Source organism: Triticum aestivum, chromosome 5A (genome assembly GCF_018294505.1).
Source record: "Triticum aestivum cultivar Chinese Spring chromosome 5A, IWGSC CS RefSeq v2.1, whole genome shotgun sequence".
NCBI classification, from domain to species: Eukaryota; Viridiplantae; Streptophyta; class Magnoliopsida; order Poales; family Poaceae; genus Triticum; species Triticum aestivum.
Window position 1 is genome coordinate 510,233,917 of NC_057806.1, and position 22,707 is coordinate 510,256,623.

General features: G+C 44.4%; 2 protein-coding genes across 3 annotated transcripts; one reads left to right on the plus strand and one right to left on the minus strand.

Moving 5' to 3' along the window:
- The first annotated feature begins 4,753 nt into the window (after window positions 1-4,753).
- LOC123104402 (mitochondrial inner membrane protease subunit 2) lies at window positions 4,754-7,786 on the plus strand. The gene is made up of 4 exons (XM_044526241.1): window positions 4,754-5,066; window positions 5,161-5,233; window positions 5,373-5,538; window positions 7,315-7,786. Exons 1-4 carry the CDS (start codon window positions 4,919-4,921, stop codon window positions 7,429-7,431), a joined length of 504 nt encoding a protein of 167 aa, XP_044382176.1. The 5' UTR covers window positions 4,754-4,918; the 3' UTR covers window positions 7,432-7,786.
- Window positions 7,787-9,362: 1,576 nt separating this feature from the next.
- Window positions 9,363-12,922, minus strand: LOC123104403 (bifunctional L-3-cyanoalanine synthase/cysteine synthase, mitochondrial). Of its 2 annotated transcripts, XM_044526243.1 has the most exons (8): window positions 12,629-12,922; window positions 12,426-12,535; window positions 11,094-11,151; window positions 10,249-10,702; window positions 10,061-10,140; window positions 9,922-9,981; window positions 9,727-9,807; window positions 9,363-9,624 (listed from the first exon to the last, which is right to left on the minus strand). In XM_044526243.1, the coding sequence occupies exons 1-8, from the start codon at window positions 12,827-12,829 to the stop codon at window positions 9,526-9,528; spliced, it is 1,143 nt and encodes a 380-aa protein (XP_044382178.1). In that variant the 5' UTR covers window positions 12,830-12,922; the 3' UTR covers window positions 9,363-9,525. The 2 variants fall into 2 exon arrangements, with proteins under 2 accessions (XP_044382178.1, XP_044382177.1); XM_044526242.1 differs by having other exon boundaries at window positions 9,727-9,981.
- Between the last annotated feature and the right edge of the window lie 9,785 nt (window positions 12,923-22,707).

The following is a 22,707-nucleotide window of genomic DNA, read 5'->3' on the forward strand; positions in this document are numbered from 1 at the left end:
GCCTTCCAAAATTATGGTGATTTGATGTTTCTTTCAACATTATTTTGTTTATAATCTGAATCTGAAGCTAACTATATGTCCTCAAAATGTTGCCAGTTAAGAAGTAGAAATTTAGTTAGTCCCTATTGGAACCCTAGCCTTGCCCTAGCTCACCTCTCTCTCTGTGCACCTCACTCTCCCACTCTGGCAATAACCTAGAAGAAGGAGGAGGAAGAAGAAGAACACGATGGACACGGCGAGAGTTTCTGGCGCACAAATGCCACCGCACGAACGGTATTTTTCCCAAGTAACAAACTCGCCCACACATGTTACAACGATCACCGTGGCGATCGTATACCCGGGCCAATGCTGGGCCACGACCTGCACGTCTACCCACTACTCCGCCTGGTCCAGCCTGCTCCGCGTGCCCACGACGCGCTCCCGCTCGCGCTCGCCACGCTAAGCCCACAATAGGCCTGCACGATCACCCCGCCCAGATCGCCAACAGCATGGCCTACGCACACACACGTACGGTGTCCACCCACACGGCCACCCCCGTGAACCACACGCACGCACGCGCACACACACAAACACCTACGTCGCAGACCCGACGTGCCCAACGCGCACCCACACACGCGCCCAACGTGTCTAACCCGTGGCCGCGGCTTATTTGGCCAACACTCACCCCCTAAGCTACAACTCAGAGGATTCCAGGCTCGAGATCGTCGTCGATCTCCACCAGGAGCGCGCGCTCCGTCGCCGGCGTCTTTCGCAACTTGGGGCACTCGCGCTTGAAATGGTCGTGCTCGCTGCAGCTGTAGCAGCGTCCGCACCGCTTGCCTCCGCCTCCCAATGTGTCGTACTGCACGCGCCGTCGTCGTCGTGGTCAAGGTCGCCTCCGCCATGCCGACGCTGCCGAGCTGCCCACTGCACTGCAGTCAGCATGAGCTCCTCACCGTCGTGCCTACCCCCGTCCTGCCCGCGACGCCGGGTCCGTTCGTCGAATGCTTTGAGCTGCCCCAAAGCCTCCTCGTACGCCATCTCTTCTACATTGCAAAATTGTTCAATTCCGGCGATGGCGGGGTAGAGGCGGTCCGGGACCGTGTCCAACATCTTCTTCATGAGCTCAGCGTAGTCGAGCACCGCCCCCAGACCTGCATAGCGCGTCGTCATGGTGCCAAGCTTCCCGCATAGGCTGTCCAAGTCGTCGTCGTCCGCCATCCGCAGCCGCTCGAACTCGCCGCGTAGCGACGCGAGCCGGGCCGCCCGCACCCGATCAGCGACGACGAAGCGCACCTTGAGGGAGTCCCATACCTCCTTCGTGGTGGGCTTCGTCGACACCGGCAGCAGCACTTCCACCGACAGCACCCCGAGAAGCATCGCCCGCGCTGTCTTGCTCTTGTTGGCGTCGATCGTCGTGCCCTCCGCCGGAACGACCACCCCCACAGGCCACAGCCCCTAAGCACCAAGAAAAGCTTCCACCTTGATCGCCCAGGAGGTGTAGTTCGTCGTGGTCAGCGGTGGGACCGGCAGCGAGAACGAGCCACCACCGCCATTGTGCGGTACGAGTGCCATGGTCGCTGGCGTTCACCTCCGAAACCGGGCTCTGATGCCAATTGCTGGAACCCTAGCCTTGCCCTAGCTCACCACTCTCTCTATCTGTGCACCTCACTCTCCCGCCCTGGCATGAACCGAGAAGAAGGGGGAGGAAGAAGAAGAACACGGTGGACATGACGAGAGTTTCGGGCGCACGAACGCAACCGCAAGAATGGTATTTTTCCCAAGCAACAAACTCGTCCCACACATGTTACAACGATCACCGTGGCGATCTTATACCCAGGCCAGCGCTCGGCCACGACCCCGCCTGGTCTGGCCCGCTCCGCCGCCCACGACGCACTCCCGCTCGCACTCGCCACGTTAAGCCCGCAACAGACCTGCACGGTCACCCCGCCCAGGTCGCCAACAGCATGGCCTACACACACACACGTATGGTGTCCACCCACACGGGCACCCCGGGCACCACACGCACACACACACACACGCAGACCTACACCGCGGACCCGACAGCCCAGCGCGCACCCACACATGCGCCCGACGCGTCCGACCCATGGCCGCGGCTTATTTGGCCAACAGTCCCTCTACCGAGGATGGAACTCGGCAAACGCATGGCTGAGTTTATTTGGCTTTACTGAGTTCCCAAGAAACTCTACTCGGCAATTCCAATAGTGAAAACTATCACATGATCCGCCCTAATTGTACGGGCAAATAATATGTATGCATGGTCTATAATAAAATTTACAACAGAGATTCACTCGCTCATGATTCTACCTAACACGGTCTACTATGTGAGGAGGCGTTTTGGCTCAAAAACAGTAGAATTTTAAAAAAAAACTGAAATGTTTCATAGATGTTTGTGTTAGTGTCGCAAGCATGCTTGACAATTTTCATGCAAAACGGAGCAGCAGCGTTTCGTCTGTGAAAAGAACAAATTTGGGTGTGGCATTGTGGGGTAACAATTGATGATTTTGGATGATGTATTATGATGCTGATAATGAGGTTACTGGAGCTCATTAAAATAGCAGTATGAAATAAGCCTGCATATATTTGTTGGTTTTGAATTTAAGCCTTTCAACTCAACTAAAATTATTATTTGTACATTATTTACTGACATTTACCCCCTGTTTTCGCAGGCTATATAGAATGATTGCATGTTTTAATCAAGAAGTCCTCAATAGGTGGACTGACTCAAAATGGAGAAGCATGCCGGTAGCTTTTCTGTTGATTGTATTAAGCATTTAAGTTCGTAGAAATTCATAACGTCAATATCTTTGGGATGCTTTGTAATATTTTATAAAACTATGTTTTTTTGGCCTGATCTGGCGTGTTGTCCATAGACGTCCTTACCCATTTCCTTCTCACATATGGTATGGTTTTTCGGATAGCCTAGACATATGGAGACAATTTGGGGGTGTCGATTCTCTCTCTCTCTCTCTAATAGAATAATGAACAACCGATAAGACTAATATTATAGACCTTCTCCTCAGTCCTACCGTGCATTATTTGACTTTTGTGCTAATACAAGGAAAAATATGTTGTGAACTTGTGAGTTGTGACCTACTCCATCCGTTCCTAAATATAAGTCTTTTTGGAGATTTCAATGTGGACTACATACGAAGCAAAATGAGTGAATCTATATTCTTAAATATGTATATATATATATACATCCATATGTAGTTCGTATTGAAATCTCTAAAAATACTTAAATTTAGGAATGGAGGGAGTATATTTTCTGGGCAAGTTTTAGCCTTTTTATTTGCAATTGATGCTGCATGCCATTCACCCTTTCACCCTTATATTTGATGTTAATGTCTGAGTGTATGTCTAATTAGGGTTTCTCTTCAGTTGGTTGGTGTTTGAATATGAGTTGCTCGCTTCCCTTTTAGGCATATCTCCTATTACAACACACCCATTTCCTTTTGAGTTTTATGTGAAAATCCTTTTGAGCCGATACACCAAATATGAACTTACATAACTCAAATAAAATCCATTTTTTTCTTTCGGAAATACAAATAAATGCCAACGGATTTTTAAACAATAAATGTTATCAAAGATTGATATGTCTACCTGTCACAAGAGAGGTAGGAGTAGCATGTTCTAGAAGATGTGTTTTTCTGTAGTACTTTTTAAATGGTAAATTGTATGGTTTCAAGCGTCCAAATCCATATTATGTAATAGTTTGCCAGCCAATTGCATATTGCAATGAAGTTTCTGGTTGGAACATCTTGAAACATTTGTTTAAAGGAAAAAATCCTTCATGTGTTGATTTTAATTAATGGATAATAACAATGCACATGCTTTCATGATGCAATCGATTTTAAGAACTAAAAAAAGTCATTCAAGTGTTATTATCATTTGTAATGCATTGCAGAATAAAGAGTTTATTGTTTGTGTACCACCTTCTTTATTTTGTGCATCAGGTGTATAGGGTCGAATTATAAAAAAAATATCGAAGTACATTGCAAGCGAATTAGATTCCAATTACTTTTTTATTTGTTATTGCCTATCTTTCTATGTGTGTAAAATTTTACATGCAACAAATACAAATTTTCAAATGCCCGTGGCAACACACGGACAGTCTACTAGTAAATATGTAAGTTATAAATTACATACTTCCTTCATTGCAAAGCTATTCATTTTTGAATTAGCTGAGATGACCATTCACATTAGTTAACTCCCAATAGAGGGAGTATATATATATCAGAAAAAGGTAAAAAAAATAAAGTCTGCACCTTCAAAATATTTTTTCCACACGAAACAGTTGCAAGAAAAGGCGGTAAATAAATAAAGCGGGAATGAAAAAAAGACAAAAAAAAAACAACGGAGGGGTTTTTGGATGTGGAGTTTCTGCTCCCGAGCTCATCTGCACTCTCGTTGACGAAAAAAATCAAAACAAATATTAGAAAAATTCATAAAAACTATTTTTTATGGTAGATAATTTGATGCATGAGGCCCGCTTCAAATTTTAACTTATTTGGACATCTGAGGAGTTCTCGGCAAAAAAGACAAAATTAGGGTTTGTAAAAAAAAATACTGTTCACGCACTGTTCTGACCTGATTTATCTTTTTTGCTGAGAGCTGCTCAAATGTCTAAATGAATTGAAATTGAAGCGGACCTCACACGTCAAATTATCTAAAAAATGGATTTGTTTAAATTGTTTTAGTATTTATTTTGATTTTTTTTCGTATCTGGAATAGATGAGCCTGGGCACCGAGTTGGATTTCTGGGTTTTTTTTCTTAGCGGAATGCTAGTAGTCCGTACTCCTCGCCGCTACGACCCTGACCGCGCCGCCGCCGCCGCCGCCGCCTCAACTGTGACGGCGAGCAGCCGCGTCGCAGCGGTCTGAGCAAGGGTACCACCACCCGGATCGAGCTCCGGACATGGCGGCGGGGGCGTGGGCCGCGCTCAGGTCGGTCGTGAAGCCCTGCATCGCCGGCTCCCTCATCGGCCTCACCGTCTCCGACCGCTACTTCACGGTCGCCGCCGTCCGAGGCGCCTCCATGCACCCTACCTTCGAGGGCAGGACAGGTAAGCCCCACGTCTCCCCTCTCCGCCTACGGGCCACGGACACAACCAGCCGGATTCTTCTTCGATTTCTTACCGTCGCTGGCATCTCCGCCAGGTGAATACGCGTTGGTGGAGCGGCTCTGCCTCGAGCGCTATGACTTCTCCCGCGGCGACGTCGTCACCTTCGTGTAAGCTCGCTCGCCGCCTCCGCCGCCGACGCCCCGGCCGGGCTGCTTCCAGGGCGTTCAATGATGCTTCCAGTGGGTCATGGGTGTGGTGGTGCAGATATATACCGGATCTTGATTCTTGGTGCTGGTGTGCATGCAGGACGCCGGTAGACCACCAGAGGAAGGCGATCAAGAGGGTGATTGGGCTGCCCGGCGACTGGATCAGCGTCCCGGAGACGGAGGAGATCCGGAAGATACCGGAGGGCCACTGCTGGCTCGAAGGGGACAATGGCAGCGTCAGCCAGGACTCGAGAGCCTATGGCCCAGTAAGACATTCTACTGCTCCCTTGAATTTACCCATATTTTGCGTCTTGCTAGAAAGATCTGTTTTGCAAAGATTTTAATCCTGGAATTTCCCTGGAACGTCACCCACCCACTCGTCGCCTTCAACGATTTAGTCACCCCTGCAGACTTTTCTGTATTGCGAAGAGTCTCTCGAAAACTTGTGTGGCATAGGCCACTGAATTTGTACTGAGAGACTTGTTTCAAATAGGGTTACCATCAGGCCAAGCCTGAACTATGAAGAATGCATTGGATTAGGAAGAACTAACCAAAGGAGCAAATGTACAAACAGACTGGTTACATGTCCTCTGGAAAATTACTAGTACTAAAGTATTGACTTGCATATCAAAGTGAATATCAAGAGGATTTAAGTATGGAGTTGTAATTCTCATCATCACTGGCCAAGAAAGAGCCCATTGCCAATGAGCTGCTCTCCTGCTTTCTCCACCGAGGTTCATCTGGAAAACCCCAAACAATTTTCACGGTCAAACTTTGCTAGAACAGAGCACACATATGTAACGTGTAGAAAGAGTCCAAGGAAGGACACGTGCAAAGATAATTGACGACAGTTAATTTTTATTACCATGACTATAAAATACTGGGATATCATCCAGTCATGTGTAAAGTGAGAAAAGAGTCCAACGGCAGATACATACAAAGATAACTAGCAACAATTAATTACCGTTAACATCAAATATTGCTGCATTTTTGCATGCTGCTTGGACAGTTGGCTTGTCCATGTCACATGTTTTTATGTTTAGACAAGTGTCCGTGAGTCTGCCGCCCACTCGTCAGTCGCAGAGTCAAAGTCATCTCTGGAGACTTCTCTATTTTTCCAAGAGTCTGCGCGAGACTTGGCAGATGCCAGCCTAGTTAAATTTGTCCAGAGGCCGACCAGCAGCTTACCTCATCAATCCCAGCCATGGAGGTTTCTCATTTTGTTACAAGTCGTGCTCTGGGTAGACATCAAGTTAGTGCCATGACAGGGAGGAAGCGGTGAGGAGTGCCAATCTAATTTTGTTTGAGAACTCATGTAATGTAAGTCCTTGTATTTTCTGATACATGAGAAACAGATGTGTTTGCATGGACATAAATCATTTTATGGAGTGATTATACACCATTCAGCTAAACGTATTACGGTATTAGAGATCCCAGTTAAGATATAATTGGATGTTCTATCAGATCCAGCAACCCCCCTGCACTTCTTATTCCAATGAAACCCAAATATCACCCATTACGGTTCGGGCTTATGCATAGAATCGAGCCAACATGAAGACGCTCCTCTGCTCTGAGTGTTGCTATCTTGTATTCCTCTGTTTATATTCGCTGCTTTGTTCTAGTTCCAGCTTGTATTGTAGTAAATCAAACACGTATTGCATTACCTCAATGGAATAACTGTCTAATCCAGCTTAGCAGAGCTGGGCTTGCACTTGTCTCGGTGCTATTTCTGATACTGCCATGGTGCCGCGTCCAATTTGGTTACTGTCACCATTGAAATTGAAGCACAGTCCATCTGCAGTTTAAAATTAGCCTGAATCCAGAATACTGGTTTGTCTTATAGTACTTTTGGTTTAAAACGCAGCAACACACATGCTAGGGCAAGTTACATTTGTGGCTGATGTTAAGTCAGGAGAGTTTTTTATGTCTTAGGTTGCACAATTTTTGGTGGGAAAATAGAGCACACCTGTGTACTTGATATCGGCTGTAGTCCTGGCAATGATGAACATCTTTATTATCCTTTTGTTGTCTGCTGCATGCAGGTGCCGATTGGTCTGGTGCAGGGGAGGGTGACACACGTGGTGTGGCCGCCCCGCAAGATAGGCCGCGTCGACAAAAGGGTACCGGAAGGAAGGGTCATGCCGCATCGGAATCTCTAGCCTCCCCATCTTCCTTCCCCGGTTGCTTTGTCCTGCAGTTTTGTTTGTTCTCACAGGAGATTCATCATGTAACAATGTAACATCAGCGGCAGGAGGAGGGCATTTGCTGCTCCGCCTTCGCCCGAGTGTAGGCACAGCAATAGAGAGTTTATTCTTCTGTAACCTTTACCGGCTGTAGGAACTGGGCTTATGGTAGGAGCCTGCTAGGCTAGGTAGCTGTTGCCACTGAATTCCTCTGTGGATCCGGTGTGTTTTCGGTGGTTAAGTTCCGCTTCTGATGAATCACCGTTGCTGTGATGATGTATCATGCGTGGAATGAGCATTTTGAATCTACAAGCCGATTGATTATCTATTATAATCGTGCTATTATTTCGTTGTTTGCAAAGACAACAAAGTTTGATATATTCTAACATGTCGCAGATAACAAGATAAATGATCTCAAAGTACTTGCTGAAGGCAGCACGAAAAGAAATCCTGATCAGCTGAATCTTATGAACTCTCGCACCAGCTGCTACCCCAATGAAAGACCACAGAGAAACCAAGATGTAGAAGCAAATAGAAGCCCTCTGATGAAACAAACACCAGGAACAAATGGAAGCCGCATGATCACCCATACACCAGTAGGAAATGGAAGACCCCAGATAAATCAAACACCAGTAACAGATGGAAGGCCACCGTTGGACCAAACACCAGGGATAAATAGAAGACCTCAGATGGAACAAATGCCAGCAACAAAATCGTAATATTCTAACATTAGTTTCTTACAGAGTTCAGTTCTTAGCTAAGCACACAGAGATGTTATACAGTATTTATATACTTTACCAGAATCTCATGGTGCCAGATTTATCAACTTAACCTGAATCTCGCGATGTCAGACTGGATCTAGGTGCTGTTGAACATAGAAGGGGCATTACATCACAAAATATATACCTGTAATCTGGAGCATTGAAGTGATAATTTTCACCATGGATGTGTCAAAAAAGGTTTCTGTTAGTATGCTTACTGAGACTCCAAGCTCTGAAAACCTCCAATGAAAGCGCTAAACATTGGTAAACTTCTCAAAAGATGAGTAAATTGACATTCTTATCTGCATGATCTTGTGGAATGTGCTTATTTTCATGGCAGAACTAGTTAACACTGGCAATTCAAATCTTGAAATGGAACAAATTGTATTGCTCCACGAGTAGAAACACAATTTCTCTATCTTCAGGAAGATTATATTCCTGACTTTCGGTTGTATTACAATTATGACTCTGCTCTGCATATACATGCTTTTACTGCTTTGCTCTTTATGTCCTTGTTAGGTTTTGGATTGTGATAATGCTTGCTTGTTAATGCCAGCCTCGCCACACCTTACATTTATCTTACTAGAGAGGCAGATCTGAATCTAAATGTAGAACATGGAAAGGTAAAATCAGCTCGATTGGTTGGTTCAAGATACAGGCTGGCACCTACACAGAAAGAGGTGGACGGATCGAAAGGTCAATCCACAAGAGCAAACTAAGAAGGTAATCAGTGATACCTTGCCCCTTTGTGTCAATGAAATTGTCAAATTGGTATATGACACCTCGAGCAAACTAAAGGTGTTGGCTAGCCTGAGTATGAATGCTTTCAGCGATTCCTATTAACGCGCACCTGTTGCAATACTGCTCACAATTCATGGCGAACATCCACCGAGTTCTGGTTCTGAAAAAAGCATACAACTGAATTTACTGAAAAGTTGCGCTTGCGTTATGTTTGTTGAGTGTGTGATCGTGGCTTTGTACTTCTGTTTGAAAGTGCAGGAACCACTCAGAAGAATCATCGATACGGACAATGATGGTGAAGGCCGTTCTCAACGTAGAACCAAGTATGCATTGTTGTTATCAAAGAAGCACGAAATCATCATTTGCAGCAGAAAGAAGTTGTAAATGAGACGAAGAAAACACATGTACATCATAGATCTCCAGAGAGATAATTCCTTTTTTCAACCATTTCAACCATTGTTTACAGAGGTACACATGATGAACAAACTGAAGAATCGCAATGAGGTATGACTAGCACTTGCAACATGGTTGCAGTGAATTTATTCTACATGCGCTGTATAGCTCCAAGTTAGTCCACTGGCACTGGCTGCATTGCCTCAGCCTCCTTCCTCAGACCCTCGAATAGCGCCGACGATAAGTATCGCTCTCCTGCGCTCGGATGAACAGTCTGGAACAACAGACAGGTGCATTGGTCAGTCAGTCTTCTGAAACTTCTCCATCTTAACATATTTTTGTATAAAATTCATAGATATGGGTATGTATGTCGTACCACGATGAGCTTCCCCTTGTTTTCTGGCCTCTTTGCGAGTTCGATCGCTGCCACTGTGTTGGCTCCTGATGATATCCCCACCTGAGAAAATGTAGCAATTTCAGCACAATTTTGATGTAACCAGTCCAGTTTCACATGAGTCAATATAACCATTCCTTTTCTTTTTCTTAGGGAGCAGTTAATTTTTTTACTTACCAGCAGGCCCTCCTGCAGTGCCAACTGCTTCGCCATCTTAACGGCGTCCTCGCCTTTCACCTGTCAATTACATGCATGAAATCAGTAAGAATTACAGAATCTATTCTACCAAAAGAAGAAGCCCAGTTTGATTCCTTACCTCCAGAACCTTCTCCATGATATCCATGTCCAAAATATCTGGCTTAAATCCAACTCCATTTCCAGTGATGAGGTGAGGCCCTGCAGTTAGGTTCAGTTAGCAACATGATTAGGAGCTAGCTAAAAAAGATATCTACTAGCATGAAACAAAGAAGAAGGTTTGATCATTTTCAGAAACCAATAGCCTACCTGGCTTGCCACCATTCAGTACATTTGCCTCGGCAGGTTCAACCCCATAGATCTTTGCGTTGGGGTTCTTCTCCTTGAGGTACTTGCCGACGCCGGTGACGGTGCCGCCGCTGCCGATTCCCATGACGAAGATGTCGACCTGCCCGAGCGTGTCCTCCCATATCTCCGGACCGGTGGTCTCGTAGTGCACCTGGACGTTGGCGGGATTCTCGAACTGCTGGAGCATGAAGGCGCTGGGATGGTTCTCATAGAGCTGGGTTGCCTTCCTGACGGTGCCTCCCATCCCCTTCGCCGGGTCAGTGAGTACGAGCTGCGCACCGAAGGCCTTCATGACCACCCTCCTCTCGAGGCTGGTGTATGATGGCATCGTCAGCACGAGCTCGTACCCTTTGAGTGCAGCCATGAACGCCAGGCCGATGCCCATGTTCCCGGATGTAGGCTCGATCAGCGTCGTCTGTTTCAGAAGCGACTTGCGGTTAGTTTTAGATCCATATGCAGGTGTGACAGTATATGCTTCCTTCCCGCAAAAAAAAAGACAGTATATGCTTCCTATTGTCTCAGCATGTTTGCGATCTCAGTGCTATTTCCAAGTGAAATAACAGTTAATGCTTATTTATTTACCAAATTTACAACTCCCTCCGTAAACTAATATAAGAGCGTTTAGATCACTAAAATAGTGATGTAAACACTCTTATATTAGTTTACAGAGGGAGTACTTCCCTTTTTTTTGACAGCAAGTTGTTGCTACTTCCTCATGGTTGTTGAATGGGCCTGAGCTGAGTTCAAGAGGTACTTTTTGCGGAATACAGTTGTCGATTTATCTGAAAGCATGAGTGATGACTGACCTTGCCTGGGGTTATCAGCCCCTTCTTCTCCGCATCTTCGATCATGGAGATTGCTGGCCTGGATCATACATAAGACGTATTAATCACTTATTCACACAGGAAGCGGAGGTGGAATTCTTGTTTCCTTCAGATATACTGACGGATAAGAAATATGTTGGTAATGTTCCTATTTCATTTTGCATGCTTGTTTTGGCTGTATATGCTATATTCTTGCGAATAAAATAAGCAGAGTAAATCGTAAGCATTCAGGTTTGTTAACAGTTAAGGATCATATAATTCAGACAAAACAAATTGTCCCAACGGGATCGAGCGAGCCAGGTTGCCAGCTTCACACTAGCTTGTAGATCTGGATGGAGAATGCATTGTTCTAGACTGCAAAGTACTCCAGTACAAGACTTAAAGGACCAAAATTAAGGTGGGCTAGTCACTCATCCTGACTTGTATAACAGAAAAGACTAACTGCATCTGTCTCTAATTCTTTCCTTGGATCCCAGTGCATATCACTGTCGATGTATCACAATGAGGCAGACAAGAAGATATGGATCTGGAGTCTGACTTGTCCCTTCATTATTTTCCCCACGAAAGCGACCGGATCGATGGGGAGGGTATTTTAGTCGATTCCGGTCGCTATCTAGATCAGAACAATAACAATACTTTGCTCGAGATGTCCTCCAACCAGTGTGTGTCTGTTAGCATGATAATACTAGATTAACCAGTCGCCGTCTGTGAGTATGACATGGATCGTATATATGCCGCTTGTGGGCGGTATTAGTTCAGGTAGGGATGGATGATCATAAATAGTTTGATGATCTTCTGGTTTCATATAGATGGTGACTTGTTGGAGCCTGCCTACGCACAGGTCAAAGATCTGGTGTTTTGATTATGACCATCAATATTATTGTTATGAGACCGGATATTCGATTGGCTCCACTTGGCTGTCTACTGTCTAGTCTAGAGCAGAAGTGGATAAGCTGCTATAGTTCTTGTCCACCAACCGACGCATCAAGCAGGATATTATCACATCAGAATTCAGAAGCGAAGTGTCAACATGCAGGAATTGATCTGCAGCCACTGGAATATGATCGACAACTGATTGATAACGGCCCACAGACACCACACTCGTATCTACTACGTACTCCCATAATAATATAAGATGTTATTACAATCGATATACACATATATTGATCGATTGTAATAAGATCTTATAATCAATAGAAGATCGGAGGGAGTACTACCTAATCTCGTACTACGCACTTGTAAATTAGGACGAATCGGACGTGCGTGACTGCCACGTGAAGAGGAGATTAATTAAGGTAATAATGAGCAATTAACCTGTCCTTAACGCTGAAGGAAGGCTGCAGGAACTCGAGCTTGGCGGCGACGCGGGCGCCGCACCCCTCCGTCACCCTGTTGAGGTACACCAGCGGCGTCCGCCCGATGAGCTGCCATATCACATATCACATCCGAGGAGGGAGTATCAGATGGAGCTATATGGACTAGAGGAAGAAGATGGAAGCGGGGTGTAGGTAACGCACGTGGGCGGCGGTGTCCCGGATGTTGAGCACCCCGGGAGCGGGATGGTCCTCCTGCTGCTGCAGGGTGGAGAAGGGAGACGCGGCGGCGCCGGCAGTCGAGGGGGCGGAGGACGACGACGCTAGCCCGCCGGCGGCGGCCCCTTGCAGCTGGCGGAGGGACTGGTTCTTGTTCCTCATCAGCCTCATCACCATCCTCTCCATCTCTCTGGCTGCTCGGTCGGAAGGTACCTAGCTAGTGGAGCGGAGTTGATGAATCAGTGGCGCGCGGTTGGTGTGGTGTGCTGTGATGTGGTTCGCGGGCACGCTGCGGGTAGATATATCATATATACTCCGTCCGTGGTCTCGGCAGAGATTTCATTATGGACCACATACAGAGTAAAATAAATAAATCTACACTCTAAAATGCGTCTATATGCATTCATATGTGATCTATATTAAAAAAATTTAAAAGACTTATATTTAGCAACGAGATTTTACTATGGACCAATTTAAGAACGAGATTTCATTATGAACCATGTAGGGTGTAAAATGAATGAATCCACACTCTAAAATATATCTATATACATCCGTATCTGATCCATAGTAAAATCTCTACAAAGATTGTACTCCCTCTCTTTTTAAAAATAAAATCTTTTAGATATTTCACTATAGACTAGTACCTACGAAGCAAAATGAGTGAATCTATACTTTAAATTATGTTTATATACATTCGTATGTAGCCTACGATGAAATCTGTAAAATATTTATATTTAGGAATGGAGGCAGTAGACAGTGGAGGAAGGGAGGCCGGCGGCTTGTAGCAGAGAGAGTGAGTGTGAAAAGCGGAGGGAAGGAAGATCCGCGTTGGAGATGCTCGTGTGTGGCGCGTACGGGAGGGAGGGACCTTTTTCTTTTTGGGAGGCTCGGGGTGGCTGCTCGATGGAGCAAGGAGGTGAGATGGCATCTTGGATTCTTGGGGCCAAATGCAGTGCATCCATCATCCATGACGCCAACCAATGAGCACGAGGCTAGTTAGGATATCCACTCATCCATCCCATTCTCATGCATGGACACCAACCACCCTGACATGTACAGTAGCCTGTATGTGATTGCTGGAAATCAAACCACTTCCATGCATCCATGCACGCGCGCCCGCCCGCCCGCTTTGGGGTGGGGCTGCTGCATGTGCTGTCGGGGTGCACGAGGCCAATTAAGCCAAGTCATACATTGGTGGCGGCTGCTTCGCCGACCCATCTGGTCCTTCGGCGTCCATTTGGTTCCAGAGAACATGGTCCAATATGCTGACGCAAATGGACAGGTGTTCGTCTTTCGTCCGTCCGAGACTCATTTCCGGTCTAAATTTGAGTTGAGTTTGCGTTGGCGCGGACACACGCGACTCTCTTCCTTGTCATCCTTTGGCCCGTTTGTCGGTGGCACATCAGCTATTCTCCCCATTGTCCTCCACACCTGACACCTTCGGCCACATCATCCTAGCCCCTGCCACCCACTTTCGATCGCTTCGTTGCTACCCAGGCCGCCGACCGCATCCACACATGCCCCCACCTCCACGCCGCATCTGAGGCCCGCTCTTGTCGGTGTTGGTGGCCTCTTCTTGGCGCCGACATAGCATGAGAAGGCACGGTCTGGCAACGCCCCTCGCCTCCACAGTTGTCGGCCTCGCGCTCAACGTCTGCCGGCACCGCCCTCGCCTCCACTTCGACAGGTCTGCTGCCTGTACGGGGAGGGCGCGAGGCTCTTTACCGTCCGCTACTCCACCATGCCCGTAAGGTGTTCGAAGTTTTGCCCACAAGGTACCATGGATAGTGGGGATGAGTTATTTTTCAATAACTTCATGTGTTCATCGTACGATTCATCGCCGGATGATGAGGATTTTGTGGTCGCGACTATGGTCGTCAATGACCACATTACTAGGCAGCGGTCGAGGTTTAGGGGATCGATCCCGGGCCATGCTCCAGCGTTGAACCACAACAGAGAGAGCGATCATTGCTTACTCTTCGTCGATTACTTTCAGTGCACGTCTCCACCCTATAATCAAAAGCTTTTCCGGCACCGCTTCCGGATGGCGAGACATGTGTTTAACCGTATTCGGGAGGGAGTGGTGAAGTATGATGATTACTTTAGATGCAAGGAGGATGCCCTTGGGAAGGTTGGCTTCTCCTCTTATCAGAAACGCACTGCAGCTATTCAGATGCTTGCATATGAAATTCTCGATGATCTTGTGAATGAGTATGTCTATGTGCAATGTTTCTTTTTTGGTTAGATTTTTATATGCATGCAAGTCTAAAATTGTGTAAATTTGGCCACCTACCGGCCGGGAGGACCAAATGGGTTGGTCAGTTGGGTGCACTGGCCAGCAAAATGCGGACGAGGCTCGACGCCGCCCTTAGGACCGACCCAAACAAACAAGAAGCCCACCAAATCTACATCTATTTGGGTCGGGGCGTTGAAGTTGACCTTAGAGCATCTACAATCGAGATGCACAAATCTCACCCCTATACATCCGCGGATGCGTCTAGGTGGGTCCATCGGCAGTGACCGGTCAGCACCTATTTGTCGTCGTTTACAATCATGCATCTCAAACAACTGTCTCTTAAATCCACACAAACGTAGATAAACAATGTAACATAAACCAAACCTATATATAGCACAATCCAACCCAAAAGACATAGTTCATCATCACTGAGTTCATCGGATAGAGTTCATCACCGACAGATTTAACCTACATAGATTCAAAAACTACAAAAACAGAGCGGGGCAGCGGAGGACACCATTTTCTCGTCGGGGCCGTCCCCTTGTGGTCACCGGAGCGGCGGTACTATTCCTCCATGTAGGTGTCCACAGCAGGAGGTGTGTCGTCGTGCCGCTGTCGGACGATGACGAGATGTAGCCGGCGAGACGTCAGACGGTCTCCTTCGCGAGCTACCTCCTTTGCCGTGGCGGTCTCCTTCTGCGGCACTCATATGCTTCGATGCTGAGGCAGATAGTCTTGATGTTCTTGTGGTGGAGGCGCCTCGCGTCCATCTCCGTCGTTAGCGATCGATGAAGGACATCATGGAGGAGCTGCTCCTCCGGGTCGACATGCATGGATGTCGCGCGAGCGGCTTTGACCTCCGGCTCCGGCATCCGCATTCACTGGCTCTCAAGTTGGGCCTCTGGGTTTACCCGATATGTCGGGTCGGGTAATTCGGGTTATAAAAAAATCATGTTTTCAGAGATGAAATCCGAAATTCGCCTGAAGTTTTTCATACCCGACAATTCAGGTTCGGGTAATCCCGAATTACCCAAAGAATAGAAAAATTGGAAGAAGTGTGTGATTGGTGGATACTCGATGTGAATCTGTAGGATGTTTACGCGCTGGAAAAGATAAAGAGCTCGTCCTCATGGGGCAGGTGACCGAGGTACTGAGAAGGAGGTCGAGATAGCAACGGTCAACGGGATACAGGGAGGCCGCACTACACTTCTGCACACCGTCATGGTTGTGACCTTGCTTGTGGGACATGAGGGAGTCGAGGGAGGCGGCTGATACGTCTCCAACGTATCTATAATTTTTGATTTCTTCATGCTATATTATCTACTGTTTTGGGCAATATAGGGCTTTATTTTCCACTTTTATATTATTTTTGGGACTAACCTATTAACCGGAGGCCCAGCCCAGATTTGCTGTTTTATGCCTATTTCAGTGTTTCGAAGAAAATGAATATCAAACGGAGTCGAAACGGAACGAAATCAACTGGAGTAGTTATTTTTGGAAGGAAACCTACCGGATAGACTTGGACCCTACGTCAGAAGATGAAGGAGGAGCTCACGAGGGTAGGGGGCGCGCCCACCCCCCTGGGGCGCGCCCCCTGCCTCGTGGCCACCCCTTCGGTCCACCGATGTACTCCTTTCACCCATATATACCCACGTATCCTAAAACTTCCAGAACGGAGATTAGATCGGGAGTTCCGCCGCCAGAAGCCTCCGTAGCCACCAAAAGCCAATCTAGACCCGTTCCGGCACCCTGCCAGAGGGGGCAATCCTTCTCCGGTGGCCATCTTCATCATCCCGGTGCTCTCCATGACGAGGAGGGAGTAGTTCTCCCTCGGGGCTGAGGGTATGCACCAGTAGCTATGTGTTTGATCTCTCTCTCTCGTGTTCTTGAGGTGATATGATCTTGATGTATCACGAGCTTTACTATTATAGTTAGATCCTATGATGTTTTCTTCCCCCTCTACTCTCTTGTAATGAATTGAGTTTCCCCTTTGAAGTTATCTTATCGGATTGAGTTTTTAAAGATTTGAGAACACTTGATGTATGTCTTGCCGTGGATATCTGTGGTGACAATGGGATATCACGTGATTCATTTGATGTATGTTTTGGTGACCAACTTGCGGGTTCCGCCCATGAACCTATGCATAGGGATTGGCACACGTTTTCGTCGTGATTCTCTGGTAGAACTTTGGGGCACTCTTTGAGGTCCTATGTCTTGGTTGAATAGATGAATCTGAGATTGTGTGACGCATATCGTATAATCATACCCACGGATAGTTGAGGTGACATTGGAGTATCTAGGTGACATTAGGGTTTTGGTTGATTTGTGTCTTAAGGTGTTATTCTAGTATGAACTCTAGGGCTGTTTGTGACACTTATAGGAATAGCCCAACGGATTGATTGGAAAGAATAACTTTGAGGTGGTTTCGTACCCTACCATAATCTCTTCGTTCGTTCACCGCTATTAGTGACTTTGGAGTGACTCTTTGTTGCATGTTGAGGGATAGTTTTATGATCTAATTATGTTAGTATTGTTGAGAGGACTTACACTAGTGAAAGTATGAACCCTAGGCCTTGTTTCCTAGCATTGCAATACCGTTTACGCTCACTTTTATCACTTGTTACCTTGCTGTTTTTATAATTTCAGATTGCAAATACCTTTATCTACTATCCATATACCACTTGTATCACCATCTCTTCGCCGAACTAGTGCACCTATACAATTTACCATTGTATTGGGTGTGTTGGGAACACAAGAGACTCTTTGTTATTTGGTTGCAGGGTTGCTTGAGAGAGACCATCTTCATCCTACGCCTCCTACGGATTGATAAACCTTAGGTCATCCACTTGAGGGAAATTTGCTACTGTCCTACAAACCTCTGCACTTGGAGGCCCAACAACGTCTACAAGAAGAAGGTTGTGTAGTAGACATCAAGCTCTTTTCTGGCGCCGTTGCTGGGGAGGTGAGTGCTTGAAGGTATATCTTTAGATCTTGCAATCGAGTCTTTTAGTTTCTTGTTTTATCACTAGTTTAGTTTATAAAAGAAAACTATAAAAAATGGAATTGAGTTTGTCTCGTACGCTTCACCTTTTTTAATATCTTTCGTGAGTATGATGGAAAGGATAATTGTGCTCAAGTGCTAGAAGAAGAAATCTATAAAATGTTTGGCAGTAAATATTTGAATGATGAGCATGATTGCAATGTTGTTAGTATAAATTCCTTGAATATCCATGATGCTAATGATATGCAAGGCCACAAGTTTGGGGAAGCTATGTTTGATGAAGATGATATTTTTTGTCCCCAAGTTGTAATGAGCAAATTTATTATGATAAAAGCATGCCTCCTATCTATGATGATTATTGTGATGACACGTATACTTTAACGAATAATCATAACCATGAAACTTTTCATCTTGATCTTGATTTTTAATCACATGATAGTTATTTTGTTGAGTTTGCGCCCACTATTATCAATGAGAAGAATTTTGCTTGCGTGAAGATTAGTAAATTTTCTATGCTTGTAGATCATGAAAAGAACGCTTTAGGTGCTGGTTATATTGTTGAATTAATTCATGATGCTACTGAAAATTATTATGAGGGAGGAATATATGCTTGTAGGAATTGCAATAATATCAAGTTTCCTCTCTATGTGCTTAAAATTTTGAAGTTATGGTTGTTTTACCTTCCTATGCAAGTTGATTCTTATTCCCATAAGTTGTTTGCTCATAAAACCCTATGCATAGGAAGTGGGTTAGACTTAAATGTGTTAGTAATATTCTTCATGATGCTCTCTTTATGTAACAATTCTTATCCTTCATGTGAGCTTCATTGAAATCATCATGCCTAGCTAGGGGCATTAAACGATAGCGCTTGTTGGGAGGCAACCCAATTTTATTTTTGTTACTTGCTTTTTGTTCCTGTTTAGAAATAAATAATTCATCTAGCCTCTGTTTAGATGTGGTTTTATACTTTTAATTAGTGTTTCTGCCAAGTGGAACCTTTGGGAAGACTTGGGGAAAGTCTTGTTGACCATGCTGTAAAAAAATAGAAACTTTAGCGCTCACGAGAATTGCTGCCATTTTTATTTGGAGAGTGATATTTAGTTAATTCTTTTTGCATGTGATTAATATATAAATTCCTCAGGTCCAGAAATTTATTTGAGAATTTTATGAGTTCCAGAAGTATACGTTTGATCCAGATTACTACAGACTGTTCTGTTTTTGACAGATTCTGTTTTTCATGTGTTGTTTACTTATTTTGATGAATTTATGGCTAGTAAAATAGTTTATAAACCATAGAGAAGTTGGAATACAGTAGGTTTAACACCAATATAAATAAATAATGAGTTCATTACAGTACATTGAAGTGGTGATTTATTTTCTTATACTAACGGAGCTTACGAGTTTTCTGTTAAGTTTTGTGTTGTGAAGTTTTCAAGTTTTGGGTAAAGATTCGATGGACTATAGAATAAGGAGTGGCAAGAGCCTAAGCTTGGGGATTGCCAAGGCACCCCAAGGTAATATTCAAGGACAACCAAGAGCCTAAGCTTGGGGATGCCCCGGAAGGCATCCCCTCTTTTGTCTTCGTTCATCAGTAACTTTACTTGGAGCTATATTTTTATTCGCCACATGATATGTGTTTTGCTTGTAGCGTCAATTTATTTTGCTAGGATTTGCTTGCTTTTATTTAGAAAAATATTTTGCATCTTTTATTCCAATAAAAGTGGCATTAATAGTCTTTACTATGCATATGTTACAAGTATACATGTGGCTGTTTGAAAACAGAAAATTTACCGCTGTTACAATAATTCCCTAGAAAAGTCAGAATGTGATAAAATATTGAAACCTTTTGCATATTAAGATCTGATAAATTTACTACAGTGGGAATTGTTTTTCATAATTTTTGGAGCTAGGGAAGTATGGATGTTGCTGCATTCTTTACAGACTGTCCTGTTTAGGTAGATTGCTGTTATGTTTGCATTGTTTGCATATATTTGCTTCTTTAATGATTCTATTTGAGGATAGGACTATTAAATATGCAGAAGCATTTAGTATGCAATGTTGAATAATAATTTTAGGGATTTGCTACAGTAGAGTATGATAAGGTTTTGGCAATGGTTTATACTAACTTATCTCACGAGTCCTTATTGAGTTTTGTGTGGATGAAGCTTTTGAGATTTAGGGAGACCGTGATATGAGAGGAATTAAGGAGACACAAAAGGTCAAGCTTGGGGATGCCCAAGGCACCCCAAGATAATATTTCAAGAAGTCTCAAGCGTCTAAGCTTGGGGATGCCCCGGTTGGCATCCCACCTTTCTTCTTTAACAACTATCGGTTAGTATCGGTTGATCCTAAACTTTTGCTTATTCACATGATGTTTGCTATTCTTAGATGTCATTTTCTTTTGCTTTGCTTGCTGTTTGAATAAATTATCAAGATCTGAAATTATTAATTGTTAGAGAGTCTTCACATAGTTGCATAATTATTCGATTACTCATTGATCTTGACTTATATCTTTCGGAGTAGTTTGTCATTTGTTCTAGTGCTTCACTTATATCTTTTAGAGCATGGTGGATTTGTTTTATAGAAACTATTGATCTCTCATGCTTCAGTTAGATTATTTTGAGAGTCTTAATAGCATGGTAATTTGCTTAAAATCCTAATATGCTAGGTATACAAGATTAATATAAATTCTCTTATGAGTGTTTTGAATACTAAGAGAAGTTTGATGCTTGATGATTGTTTTGAGATATGGAGGTAATAATATCAAAGTCGTGCTAGTTGAGTAGTTGTGAAATTGAGAAATGCTTGTGTTGAAGTTTGCAAGTCCCGTAGCATGCATGTATGGTAAACATTGTGTAACAAATTTGAAATATGAGGTGTTATTTGATTGTCTTCCTTATGAATGGCGGTCGGGGACGAGCGATGGTCTTTTCCTACCAATCTATCCCCCTAGGAGCATGCGCGTAGTGTCGAGGTTTTTGATGACTTGTAGATTTTTGCAATAAGTATGTGAGTTCTTTATGACTAATGTTGAGTCCATGGATTATACGCACTCTCACCCCTCCATCCTTGCTAGCCTCTTCGGTACCGTGCGTTGCCCTTTCTCACATAGAGAGTTGGCGCAAACTTCGCCGGTGCATCCAAACCCCGTGATATGATACGCTCTTTCACACATAAACCTCCTTATATCTTCCTCAAAACAGCCACCATACCTACCTATTATGGCATTTTCATAGCCATTCCGAGATATATTTCCATGCAACTTTCCACCATCCAGTTTATCATGACACATTCATCATTATCATGTTGCTTAGCATGATCATGTAGTTGACATAGTATTTGTGGCAAAGCCACCATTCATAATTTTTTTCATACTTATCACTCTTGATTCATTGCATATCCCGGTACACCGCCGGAGGCATCCATATAGAGTCATACTTTGTTCTAGTATCGAGTTGTAATCATTGAGTTGTAAAAAAATAGAAGTGTGATGATCATCATTCAATAGAGCATTATCCCAAAAAAAGAAAGGCCAAAGAAAAAAAAAGAAGGCCCAAAAAAATAAAAAATAAAAAGGGGCAATGTTACTATCCTTTTACCACACTTGTGCTTCAAAGTAGCACCATGATCTTTATAGTAGAGAGTCTCTCATGTTATCAATTTCATATACTAGTGGAAATTTTTCATTATAGAACTTGGCTTGTATATTCCAGCAATGGGTCTCCTCAAGTGCCCTAGGTCTTCGTGAGCAAGCAAGTTGGATGCACACCCACTTAGTTTCTTTTGTTGAGCTTTCATACATTTATAGCTCTAGTGCATCCGTTGCATGGCAATCCCTACTCCTTGCATTAACATCAACCGGTGGGCATCTCCATAGCCCATTGATTAGCCTTCTTGATGTGAGACTTTCTCCTCTTTGTCTTCTCCACATAACCCCCCTCATTATATTCTATTCCACCCATAGTGCTATATCCATGGCTCGTGCTCATGTATTGCGTGAAAGTTATGAGTTTGAGATTACTAAAGTATGAAACAATTGCTTGGCTTGTCATCGGGGTTGTGCATGATGAGAGCATTCTTGTGTGACGAAAATAGAGCATGACTAGACTATATGATTTTGTAGGGTTGAACTTTCTTTGGCCATGTTATTTTGAGAAGACATAATTGCTTAGTTAGTATGCTTGAAGTATTATCATTTTTATGTCAATATGCACTTTTGTCTTGAATCTTTCGGATCTGAATATTCATATCACAAGTAAGAAGAATTACATTGAAATTATGCCAACTAGCATTCCACATCAAAAATTATCTTTTTATCATTTACCTACTCGAGGACGAGCATGAATTAAGCTTGGGGATGCTTGATACGTCTCCAACGTATCTATATTTTTTGATTACTCCATGCTATATTATCTACTGTTTTGGGCAATACAGGGCTTTATTTTCCACTTTTATATTATTTTTGGGACTAACCTATTAACCGGAGGCTCATCCCAGATTTGTTGTTTTATGCCTATTTCAGTGTTTGGAAGAAAAGGAATATCAAACGGAGTCGAAACGGAACAAAATCAACTGGAGAAGTTATTTTTGGAAGGAAACCTACCGAATAGACTTGGACCCTGCGTCAGAAGATGAAGGAGGAGCTCACGAGGGTAGGGGGCGCGCCCATCCCTCTGGGGCGCGCCCCCCTGCCTCGTGGCCACCCCTTCGGTCCACCGATGTACTCCTTTCACCCATATATATACCCACGTATCCTAAAACTTCCAGAACGGAGATTAGATCGGGAGTTCCGCCGCCAAAAGCCTCCGTAGCCACCAAAAGCCAATC

Coding starts and splice junctions, on each gene's coding strand:
- LOC123104402 (XM_044526241.1), top strand. CDS start 4,919: ATGGCGGCGGGGGCGTGGGCCGCGCTCAGGTCGGTCGTGAAGCCCTGC. Junction 5,067..5,160: donor TACCTTCGAGGGCAGGACAG/GTAAGCCCCACG, acceptor CATCTCCGCCAG/GTGAATACGCGTTGGTGGAG. Junction 5,539..7,314: donor ACTCGAGAGCCTATGGCCCA/GTAAGACATTCT, acceptor TGCTGCATGCAG/GTGCCGATTGGTCTGGTGCA.
- LOC123104403 (XM_044526242.1), bottom strand. CDS start 12,829: ATGGAGAGGATGGTGATGAGGCTGATGAGGAACAAGAACCAGTCCCTC. Junction 11,152..12,425: donor TCCTTCAGCGTTAAGGACAG/GTTAATTGCTCA, acceptor TGTATGATCCAG/GCCAGCAATCTCCATGATCG. Junction 9,982..10,060: donor TCATGGAGAAGGTTCTGGAG/GTAAGGAATCAA, acceptor TGTAATTGACAG/GTGAAAGGCGAGGACGCCGT.